The sequence below is a fragment of the Nannobrachium achirus genome (genome assembly GCF_963921795.1).
Source record: "Nannobrachium achirus genome assembly, chromosome: 2".
In the NCBI taxonomy this organism is placed as follows: domain Eukaryota; kingdom Metazoa; phylum Chordata; class Actinopteri; order Myctophiformes; family Myctophidae; genus Nannobrachium; species Nannobrachium achirus.
Window position 1 is genome coordinate 17,722,164 of NC_137811.1, and position 12,441 is coordinate 17,734,604.

A 12,441-nucleotide genomic window follows, 5' to 3' on the forward strand; every position below is an offset into this window, starting at 1 on the left:
AGTCAGATGTTAGAGCTTTGCTCCTTCCAGGAGCACCGCTCATTATACCTCATTATGTCATACATCATACTTCAGATTGTATTGATTGATACATTGTCGGGCGGTGACCTCACAAGTCCAAAACTATCACTTTTCAGGATTCAAATTAAATGGCAGCAAAAGTAGCAGATCTACAAGCTCAAAACTCGTTTTGAGCTTGCGGACCGGCTTTTGTGTGACGCTGTGGTATGATCAAGTAGGGCTTCAATTTACGGAGAATAACATGTATACAGATAAGAGGTTTCTGCCCGACAGCAGTGATATATTCCTAACCTCAGTGGTGTGTTCAGGTTTTAGTGATGCACTGTATATAATATATTCCTAACCTTGGTGATTTGTTCAGATTGTATGGATATATGTGTCCCACTCTGGCTGGCGGCTAGTCATCTTGCACTGATCAATTGTTCACTGGAGCTATTATGACGTTTTGTTTTGTTTTTTCTCTAAAATGTAATAAAGCCACAAAAGCATCTCAAAATATCTAGGCTACATTTCACTTAAACGCCAGAGCTTAACTCTGCATGTAAATAAGACTTTTTTTTTATTAATGTGAGAGATCGGGACATAATTTAGTTGGTCCTCCCAGAATATGGCTAAAATGCTAGTCCTAGCCAGCCTGTGTTAGCCCTTTGTAGCCAAATGCGGTAATATCGAGACTCCATATATATACAGTATGTATATTCCTACCTCGTGGTGTGTTCAGGTTGTAGTCATGTATATGTCACAACAGTTAGTTTGAGATTCAGTTAGATTGAGACCAGGAGCGCTCGTTGTGCGGCGCGGGGCGGAGCAAGCGGTGGCTTTGATCCACACATGCTTTGGCGTCGGCAGGATAGCGCCTCACCCCATGGAGGTTAGGGTTAGGCATAGTTTTACAGAGGTTGAGGTTAGGGTTAGGGTTAGGTTTGGCATAGTAAGCTAATGGCTAAACACAGTTGAGCTAGGCTGGTAGGTAAACAAAGAGGAGCTGCAGACGAGTGACGTCACTGACTACACAGTGAATGGCTGTGTTGTCGCCATCTTGTGGTGATTACGCAGCATTACACAGGTTTGTTGATAAGTGACTATCAAAGTGAATTGATCCAGGTGGTGGTAGGGGGGTGTGGTGAACTACAAAACGAGCGCTCCTACCCCAATCTAACTGAGTTACCCAAACTAACTGTAACATATATACTGTAATCCTAACCTGGTGGTGTGTACAGGTGTTGACTCTGGCCAGTAACGAGCGAGTGCCTCTCACCTGCTCCATGAGGCTGCTGTTTGAGGTCAGTCACCTGAGGTCGGCCACGCCCGCCACCGTGTCCCGCGCCGGGATCCTGTGTGTGAACCCCCAGGACGTGGGCTGGAGCCCGTGAGTCTACCACACACACTAGGGCATTCACCAAATATTCTAATATTCGAGTATCAAAGTCACTATTCGACGTTTTTCACCGAAGTCGAATATTCGCTTAGTTTTATTTTTGTATTGTTTTCTCTTTAAAAAAATATATAGTTTATACAGCTTGGCTAGATAGGAAGTCATAAGAATGAGCTGTCAATGCCCCTGGTGGGTGAATTTGTTCATTTGAACCAGAGGTTCTCAAACCTTTTTTAGGCTGTGACCTCCAAAATAAACATACCGTATTTTCCGGACTATAAGGCGCACTTAAAAGCCTTTAATTTTCTCAAAAAACTACAGTGCGCCTTATAGTCCAGTGCGCCTTATATATGGATCATTCATTGACATTGACATTCCCTTTAGCACAGCTCCATCTGTTGGATGCATAACGCAACGGTAGCGTCTATTATGTGCGCCTTATAGTCAGGTGCGCCTTATATATGAAAACAGTTTGAAAATAGACCATTCATTGACAGTGCGCCTTATAGTCAGGTGCGCCTTATAGTCCAGAAAATACTGTATTTAAACTGGGGACCCCCACCCTGACAAGCACTTGGAATTGTAGGTATTACATTTAATGTGACTCGGTTCCGCAGATAAATATTGTGAAAATAGCAGATCTACATGCTCACAACGCCTTGCAACGCGAGGCGTTGTGAGCATGTAGATCGGCTATTTCCACAATGTTCGCCTCTTGCTTACTTAATATTTGACAGTTTGGCCAGTCCTCAGATTCAGATTCAGATTTCTTTATTAACCATTGTGTAATACACATAGGAATTTGCTTTGGCATACTACATTTTTGCATTCAAATCAATTTTTTCACATATAACATAAACAAAAACAAAAACAAACAAACACAAAAACACCGACAGAACGCAACACACGTAGTCACCACAGCAGCCATGGGCGGCGCTATCTTGGAGAACCTGCGCAACAATTCAGGGCGGTCAAACAAAAAACACAAACATAAGAGACAAACAAACAAAAGACATAAAAGAAAAGAGTTGAGGGGGTAGGGTGCCGCAGACACCCAAGGGAGAGGGGGGTGCAAGCTGTGCATGGGGTTGGGGGGGGGCGGGTTTCGGGAGTGCTTGGGCAATAACAAAAACACTGCTTCCATACAGCACCTCCAAGTTAGGGAAGAACTGCATGGGATCCTGTCGAATATTCGACTATTCGAATACTTAGAGGTCGAATAATTCGAATACTAAAAATCACTATTCGTGAATGCCCTAACACACACACACACACACACTCTAAAATTATAACCGCGATCATCCATGCTTTAGTTATGGTCCGTAAAAAAAGGCTTGTTTTGACCAAAAACGCATCTGGGACTGGAATCCGAGATTGAAGTGGACAGAGCGGAACATTACCGCATGGCGCCATTTCCGGTTCGCTTCACTCTGAGGTGCGGAAGAACGGCTACTAGCCTACTACAATAACACAGTGAAAAATCTCCTTCAATGGCGTTCAAGCGTTTGATATCAAATTCAGGGAGATCAATAATGTGGATGACCGGGTGGCTGCTCAGTAGGAGACTCAATTGAGTACTCCGCTGGTCTTCAAATGATTGGCTCAGGAACGCGACGAAAACAAAGAAGTCTCCACGAATTCAAGGCTTCATGGGTTGTGTACTGTAATTCAATTGTTTCTCAAACACTGGGTCGGGACCCATTTGTGGGTCGCGGACACATTTTCATGGGTCACATTTTTTTGTTTCCTACATTTTGTTTTAAATAATTATTATTCCAAAACATTTGAAAAAAAAGAAGAAGAAAAAAAAAACATAATCCAAAAAGCTACGATTTTCATGAATTAAAACAAAATGCAGTGTAATTTCATTAAACTCATTTACTGCCTATGACCAGAGCCGATTCTGGGCCCACGGGGGCCCTAAGCATGATTTTGCTATGGGGCCTTCCTGCGGGCGCGAGCGTAGCGAGAGCCCCTCGAAAAAATAATATAATTTTTTATTGTTTTTTAATCAATTTTATAATGGGTTTAATTCTGGGTTTTGTATATAAATAGGCCAAATTGCAGAATCGTCATTCTAAGTTATTAACTCGGTTAAACAGTGACTTACACATACAATACATGCAGCAAAATTGGACTTGTTGCCTACCACGGCACCGATTGTTCTAGATATAATGAAGAAAATTAAATCTACAATAAAAATATAATATATCCTATAGATATAGTTATATGAATATAATAATATTTAGGGACTTGTCTTTAATATATAGGCCACAGGCATAGACAGAGACAATGCATGCTGTGAGCTTGTAGATCGGCTGTTTTTTTTTACACACAGTAAAAGATTTTGCTTAAAATGAAAGGGTTAAATTGGAGTGGTTACCATGGTTACTGTGTGTCTAGTGCACGGGCAGTGCTGTAAAGTAACTAAGTAGGCTACACTTACTCAAGTACTGTATTTAAGCACAATTCATTTTCAGGTTCTTTTACTTATACTGGAGTATTTCCACATCTCAGCGGCAAATATTGTACTTTTACTCTGGACTTTTACTTGTAACAGAGTATTTCTGCATTGCAGTATTGATACTTTTACTAAGTAAAACATGTGAGTACTTTTTCCATTACTAGTAGTCTACATGGGACACGGGAGAGGGACGCGATACTATTGAGAGTGAGAACGTGCAGAACAAGGTTATTATAGTAAACGAAAACTAACTAAAAAACGAAAACTAGAATGAAAAAACATTTTAGTTAACTGAAATAAAAATAAAAACTAAGCTTTTTAAAAAAACGAAAACTAACTGAAACGATATTGTGTGTTTACAAAACTAACTAAAATAAAATAAAATTATAGAGAAAATCTCCTTAGTTTTCGTCTTTTGTCTTTTGTGGAAATAAAAAATAAAAAACATCAGATGGTGAGGTCAAAGAGAGAAGTTGTATGTCTCAACATTCCTGCCTCTCTCAACAATATGATGTTTTAGACAATACTATTTTAATCTCACCCCTGACAAATACCGTAAAAGACTAAAACTAACACTAAAACTAATAAAAACTAAACTAAAACTAAGCATTTTCAAAAAATAAAAACGAAACGAAACTAGCAACCTCACTTTAAAAACGAATTAAAACTAAACTGTAATTGAAAACAAAACCTCAAAACTAATAAAAATTAAAACTAATGGAAAAATCCAAAACTATTATAACCTTGGTGCAGAACCCTGCGGTCATAAACCGATTCTCCGCTTTGAAAACTGCGCTTTTTATGACTTAATTACTTTATGACCAGCCTTACACAGAGGCGGAGAAGCCAGAACAGCAGCAGCAACGTGGCTCCGTCGTACAACACAAGTTACAACTGACAGTGCAATTTGAATGTGTGTTTCTGTTTACCTGATCGCTGTTGCTGCAGTTCCTTTTGACGCTTTTTCTTTCTCTCATATCCAGAAAGATAAACGTGCATTGTCAAAGCGAAAGTAAACAAACACTAGACTCTGAAAGGGGGGCGGGGCGGAAACTCCCAAAGATTTCCAGAGTCAAGAAATGTGGTCTCCTTTTTCTTTGTGTCCAATGGGACAATGGCAAAGAGCCGTGACAGCCAATCAGGGACAAGGTTAATCAGAGATGTGTCATTCAGGCTAAGATGGCAGTAGCGCTGGTGTCAAAAGACAGTTTGGTGCGTTCTTTTCTGCAGAGAGGAGGGGGGCGGTGGGGGCCTTTTTGGTCGGGGGCCCTACGCAGACTGCGTAGTCTGCCTATAGGGGGCGCCGGCGCTGCCTATGACAAGTATGACGAGCTATATAAATGCGTCCAATCTGCCTTTGACTTTAGAAGGGTCTTAAAATAGCAGTAAATGAGTTTTTAATAAATAAAATGAAAATCCAAGAAATTCCCCAAATTAGAAAACAAATAAGAAGTAGTGAAAATAGCCGATATGCAAGCTCACAACGCTGCGAATTGTGAGCTTGAAGATCTGCTGTTTTCACTAGTTTGGGTCCCGGGCAAATGTCTAATTTCTCTTTTGGGTCACGGGCTAAGAAGTTTGGGAACCACTGTTGCAATTGATAGAATGTGTAATTTTTTGGATGAACTCCTTTAAAGAGCTGGGGATATAATGGGATAACCCTGTTACTGAACGAACTCTCTATAGCAATAATTATACAATATAAAGTATCAGCTTTTTAACAAAAAAATAAAATAAAATACTGTGAATATAGTCACTCCAGTGCCACCAAGACACATTCCTTTTAAAATGTGTTGAAGAAAGCCATTCAGATTCTAACGCGTATATTCTTCTTGTTTGGTGCTCAGCTACGTTGCCAGCTGGATCGACACGCGTGTGCGTCAGACGGAGAGAGCTCACCTCATCATCCTGTTTGACAAGTACCTTCCTCGCTGCATGGAGCAGATGAGGAGCACCTTCAGAACCATCACTCCCATCCCAGAGAGCTCCATGGTCCAGGTGCAGGAGACACAGGGGCGTCACAAGGGGGAGGGGGGGGGGAGTGGGACTGAGCTACTAGGGCCCAAGGTGGAGGGGCCTTAATTATTTTATACTTTAGCTATTGAAAAATAGCAGATCTACAAGCTCGCAGCGCGGCACCGAGTGCCGCGCTGCGAGCTTGTAGATCTGCTATTTTTGAAAAGTCGTGAAAATGTGTGCAAATCTTTGGATATATGTATTTTTTTTTAAGTGAACATTTATTACTCAAATTTCACTTCTGGGGGTCCCTGGAACTAAATAGAGATGGGTGTCCGTGGCCAAATACATTTTGGGGTCCTTCACATGAAAAACTTTGAGCACCACTGACATAGAAACACATTTTGAAATATTCAAAGACTTTTTCAAGATTTTTCAAAAATAGCAGATCTACAAGCTCGCTGTGAGTGAAAAGTAGTTAATTTTGCATCACAACTATTCTAACCACTTTATACCTTACAGTTGCGGGTGGTGCATTTTATACCCAGGCCTTCAATACAATCCACCCCCCAAGTTCAAGCACAAATGCACATTATTACACAGTATGTCATTCAACATAACTAGGCAAAAACGCTGTGTGGAATAACCTAATTCAACACAAAGCTTAATACTTTTAAGAGTTATAATTAAAATAGAGTATATTGCAGTGACTTGTGTAGCCCACATGATTTCTTTCTTTGGATTCTCAGGTTGTTGCAGTAAGAGTTACAAAAATAGCAGATCTGCAAGCTCACAGCACGTCACTTTGACTTTGTGACTTTACATCAGGGTTCCCCGATTAGTTTTCCCCAAGGGCCGAATTATGTCTAGGGTACCAAGCCGAGGGCCACAACATTGCAGGGGGCGACGGTGGTGTTCCCGCTACTCCAGTGACAGTTTAGATATCGTCGTTGTCGGGTGAAGATCTTGTATGTCCAAAACCGTTCGTCTTGCATTTATCATTTTAAAAACGATTTAAACTAGTGAAAACAGCCGATCTACAAGCACACATGTGTGCTTGTAGATCGGCTGTTTTCACTACTTTTGTGCAACGGCCTCGTATGATGAAGCAGGGCTTTACTTTGTGAAAGAACGTACACATTTTGAGATACGAGGTTTCCACCCAACAATGACAATATACTAGTGTTGTTGCTGGGGAACCTTGCTTTACATGAACATTCTCTTGTGGAGGTCGGAGGTCCCTCCCTCTTCAGATGGGAGTCGTTGACATGAAACGCTTTGAAAAGCAGTGACTTAAAGGGATGTTCTCTCTGTCCAGACGCTGTGCTCCCTGCTGGACTGTCTGCTGACCCCAGAGAACATCCCGTCAGAGTCTCCTCGGGAGCTCTACGAGACCTACTTCACCTTCGCCTGCATCTGGGCCTTCGGAGGAGCCTTGCATCAAGATCAGGTATTCATTATGTTGCATGGCTGTCAATGTAATGATTAGTGTGGTTGCCTAGAGGGGTCCCTTAACACATGGGAAGCCAAGGTTTCTAACATTTCTAGCTGTTGCTGTTGCTGCTGCCGCCGTTCACTCACGCTTTATTTTGAAGAGCCCCGGAAGCTTCGTGCGTGTGCACAACCGGGGCCGACCATCGCGGTAAAGTGTCGCCGTGAAAACAGTCAGATCTCTGCTTCCCTGGAGTTCTTTGCACCTCATTCATAGATAAAGCCCTTTTTATGTTTCAGCCTAGAATGGAAATCAATGCAGCCTAGTCGCGCCATTTTCTCTCTCTGCGAGCCACGGTGTGACGTATGTACTAGGGTCATTCACAGGGAACACAACATGCGCGCAGCACGCTTAACCCTTTGTTGTCTCGTTGAGGAACGAGACAACTCCTTTTGGCAGAGCCACCTCTAGTGGCCTTATCTCGTTACTGGACGAGTTTGAGCCCCTTGGGTGTTAATGTTTTAGTTTCCTACATTTTGTTTTAAGTTATTATTATTCCGAAACATAAAAAAACATAACCCAAAAAGCTATGATTTTCATGAGAAAATGCAATGATTTATCTTAGTAATTTCATTAATAAATAAAATAAAAATCCAAGAAATTCCCCAAATTAGAAAACAATTGTTTAAGAAGTAGTGAAAATAACCGATCTGCAAGCTCACAACTCTTAGTATTTTCCTACAGATATTTACCTACAGAAGGCACAAATCACTACTGTAGCACAACAGGGATAGATAGAGAGACGGAGAGAGAGAGAGATAGTAATTCACCCCCCCCCCCCAAAAAAAAAATATATAGTATATATATATATATAAGTTACGAATGTTGATTAATAATGATGAATTCATTATTTAATGATTAACTCTTTTACTTTTTTGAACGAGCGCGCTCGTCCATTTATTCAAGTTGCGCACGGCCATGAACGAGCACTTGTTCGTTCCTTCTTTCTCTGCGCGGGTCTCTGCAGCAGCGGCAGCTCAAGTAACGCTAGTCTCAAATCTTGACCACACATGGCGGTGGGATCACTTTTCTGGTTGTTTTCTATGGCTGGATCTTGTTTCTCCTCTTCTATGCTCTAAACAACTGGTGCGAGCTAGAACTTCAGCCTCGTTCATTGCAAATGGCTGCGCCAAGGACTTGATGACAGATACGCCTGTCTTTTACAAAAGATTGGGTTGGAAATAATGAATGGATATTTTTCAATAAAATTGCAAAGGTAAGCTACTTTTAAGCTACTTTGATGGCAGTTTAAGACATCCTTAAATCCTTCTTCTTCTTCTTTCATGTATCATCGTCCTTGATGATTGGTTGACAACATTTTATTTCACAAGATTTCTTGTTACTTAGGGGAGGCCATTGCGCTGGCTGTCATCTTCGTCCCCTCCTTAACTCATTTGCTGCTATTTTAAACATAGGCTGAACTGTTTTCCTGCCAAATTGTCCTTACCTTTTAACGTGGGCACATGCACGCAACGTGCACGATCTGTGCGCGACGCATCTAGTAGACGTGTAGACTCGGTGACAGCTTTCGAATAAAAAAACCCCCATTGAAATAGACATATCCGTTGCGAGGCTGTATCCCTGCTTATCCGCCAGTGTTTACATGAAAAAACATTGGAAACAGCCAGCTGTGCGCTATGGTAACACGTGGGCACGTTCGCGCACATAGCAGACGATATGTGCGCAGATCATATGCCAGGCGGGTAGAGGAATCAAACGGCTACCAAAAAAAAAAAAAAAAAAAATGTGAAAAAAGACCATTCTATGGCCGTGCAGCTCCTTCCTTTGTTTACAATGAAAAACCTATGGGAACGGAGCTACGATTGGACGTCAGACCGGATATGGAAACCTAGATCCGGTCCAAACCGGAAATACGACCGGATACAGTTAGGAGGCGGGCCTAAAGAGCCAGAATCGGCTATAATGAGCGATCATACTTTTAATCGTTTCATAATGATTAAAGCTAATTAAATCTTCGGGCTCCTCGGGCATCGCAGAGTGGTACAGCGGGAAATCTCTGGTTTCGACGGGGATCGCAGGAAATGAGTTAATGAGGCAGAGTTAATTGTAATGTCTTAATTTGCTACGTTTTTTTCGCTTTTCTACTAGTTGTTAACATAATAATGTTGTTTTTTTTTGTTCCATTTTTGCAAAGCGTCTTTGAGTTCAGAGAAAAGCGCTATATGAATCGGACGTTGTATTCTTTTTATTACTATTGTAGTTGCGTGATTACCGCCTGGAGTTGACGTGGTACTCTCAGGGTTCCCACGGTCATGAAATTCCTGGAAATATTTTCCTAGAAAAAATAGCTATGCATTGTCTTTGGTTATTGATTTTGTTAATACCTCTGAAATGACAAATTAAACATTGGCCAAATTGTCAAATATTAGAGACCGAAATTGTGAAAATAGCCGATCTAACGCCTCGCAACGCGAGGCGTTGTGAGCATGTAGATCTGCTATTTTCACAATAGAAAAGTGTTGTACAAAATTCCTCAACTCTTAGTGCTCGTCTGGGTGCCGGGGTCCCCAGTTAAAATATGATTATTTCAGGGGTCACAGCCTGAAAAGGTTGAGAACCACTGGCATACACTACCTGTCTTTGGGCATTGCGCATAGGAGTAAGCGACTTGTTATTGAGCTGAATTATTGTTATATAGTCCTGGAAATTGGGTTAAATATTCTGGAAAAGTTTTGTACTCTGTTGTGTCCTACTGTAGCTGCGTGATTACCGGCTGGAGTTGACGTGGTACTCTGTTGTGTCCTGCTGTAGCTGCGTGATTACCGTCTGGAGTTGACGTGGTACTCTGTTGTGTCCTACTGTAGCTGCGTGATTACCGGCTGGAGTTGACGTGGTACTCTGTTGTGTCCTACTGTAGCTGCGTGATTACCGGCTGGAGTTGACGTGGTACTCTGTTGTGTTCTACTGTAGCTGCGTGATTACCGGCTGGAGTTGACGTGGTACTCTGTTGTGTCCTACTGTAGCTGCGTGATTACCGGCTGGAGTTGACGTGGTACTCTGTTGTGTTCTACTGTAGCTGCGTGATTACCGGCTGGAGTTGACGTGGTACTCTGTTGTGTTCTACTGTAGCTGCGTGATTACCGGCTGGAGTTGACGTGGTACTCTGTTGTGTCCTGCTGTAGCTGCGTGATTACCGGCTGGAGTTGACGTGGTACTCTGTTGTGTTCTACTGTAGCTGCGTGATTACCGGCTGGAGTTGACGTGGTACTCTGTTGTGTCCTGCTGTAGCTGCGTGATTACCGTCTGGAGTTGACGTGGTACTCTGTTGTGTCCTGCTGTAGCTGCGTGATTACCGTCTGGAGTTGACGTGGTACTCTGTTGTGTCCTGCTGTAGCTGCGTGATTACCGTCTGGAGTTGACGTGGTACTCTGTTGTGTCCTGCTGTAGCTGCGTGATTACCGTCTGGAGTTGACGTGGTACTCTGTTGTGTCCTACTGTAGCTGCGTGATTACCGCCTGGGGTTGACGTGGTACTCTGTTGTGTCCTGCTGTAGCTGCGTGATTACCGTCTGGAGTTGACGTGGTACTCTGTTGTGTCCTGCTGTAGCTGCGTGATTACCGTCTGGAGTTGACGTGGTACTCTGTTGTGTCCTGCTGTAGCTGCGTGATTACCGTCTGGAGTTGACGTGGTACTCTGTTGTGTCCTACTGTAGCTGCGTGATTACCGCCTGGGGTTGACGTGGTACTCTGTTGTGTCCTGCTGTAGCTGCGTGATTACCGTCTGGAGTTGACGTGGTACTCTGTTGTGTCCTGCTGTAGCTGCGTGATTACCGTCTGGAGTTCAGCCAGTGGTGGACCAAGGAGATGAAGACGGTGAAGCTCCCAGCTCAGGGCACCGTGTTCGACTACTTCCTGGATCCCCAGACCAGGCGCTTCCTGCCGTGGAGTGACACGGTGCCGCAGTTTGTTCTGGAACCCGACGCACCGCTGCAGGTGAGAGGCTCCTTCATCAAGTGTGGTTGAACATACCTTCTTTAATTAGGCCTAGAATTATTGAATGCTTTAACCAGTGAAAAATAGCAGATATACAAGCTCACAGCGCCGTGCTGCGAGCTTGTAGATCTGCCATTTTTGAAAAAGTTGTGAAAATGTGTGCAAATCTTTGAATATATGTATTTTTAAGCGAACGTTTGTTACTCAAGATTTTGCTTAAGGGTGGTCCCTGGAACTAAATATTTTGAGATGGGGGTCTGTGGCCAAATACATATCATTTTGGGGATCCTTCACATGAAAAGGTTTGAGAACCACTGACATAGCTAGTAGTAGTCTCTCAAGAACAGACTAACTGAGCTCCAGTTAAGTGAAAAGGACCTTTTCTTTGACGATGGCTGGCCAGATTGCTGACATAGAAACATAGGTTTTTCAAAAAAACCTTAGAAGGATTCAAAAGAATCGGGTCAAAATTCTAATTTTCACGATTTTTCAAAAATAGAAGAGTGCCGCGCTGCGAGCTTGTATATCTGCTATTTTTCAATAGTTAAAGCATAACATAATGATACGCAATAATGTGTACCCGTTCTAAATGGGTTAAGGATAGTTCATCCCCAGACTATAGTACTTATCTGACTTTCTTTCTTTGTTTCTTTCTGGATGACCTTTATTTTGCCGCACTGCTCCTCCCACAGTTTTGGTGGCACACACTTGGACCATAAGTCAAATCGACTGGCTTCATCGTTTTGTTTCCTCTTTTAATGGGCTCTTATTTTAAATTTCCTGTTGGTCGTCATGGCTGCCATTTCCCACCTGATGTTGTGTGGGAGTTCAAACCACTCCAGACCGTACTGAATGAAAAAAAAAATGACACAAGTGACTACACTACTGTGTGAATCCTTGCTAAAACTCCCAGGAAAATGATGCATCATATAAGTCTGTTTTCTTATTGTCAGGTTTGAACGACACTTTAGACGTGACACTACGAAGCACAAACTTTTCCAAAGAAAGTGGAAACAACACAATTTGCTCCCGCAGGCTTTTTTTCACCCTTTCTTTTGAAAACAGTCGTATTAAAAATATCTGCACGCCTCGCTGAGCAGCAATAATTATAAGAGAGAGGGGCAACAAGGCCTTGCCCCGAGGGTCATGGCAGGGGTCCGTAGAAAGAACACATGACATG

General features: G+C 42.5%; 1 protein-coding gene across 1 annotated transcript in view; it reads left to right on the plus strand.

Moving 5' to 3' along the window:
- The window catches only part of LOC308296806 (dynein axonemal heavy chain 11), a gene marked incomplete at both ends in the record, with an annotated part of 198,253 nt that overhangs the window by 89,824 nt on the left and 95,988 nt on the right, over positions 1-12,441 (plus strand). The window contains 4 exons of the mRNA XM_080740133.1: positions 1,242-1,390; positions 5,708-5,858; positions 7,135-7,266; positions 11,088-11,261. Coding sequence (XP_080596259.1) covers positions 1,242-1,390; positions 5,708-5,858; positions 7,135-7,266; positions 11,088-11,261 — 606 coding nt within the window. The remainder of the gene's footprint in view (positions 1-1,241; positions 1,391-5,707; positions 5,859-7,134; positions 7,267-11,087; positions 11,262-12,441) is intronic.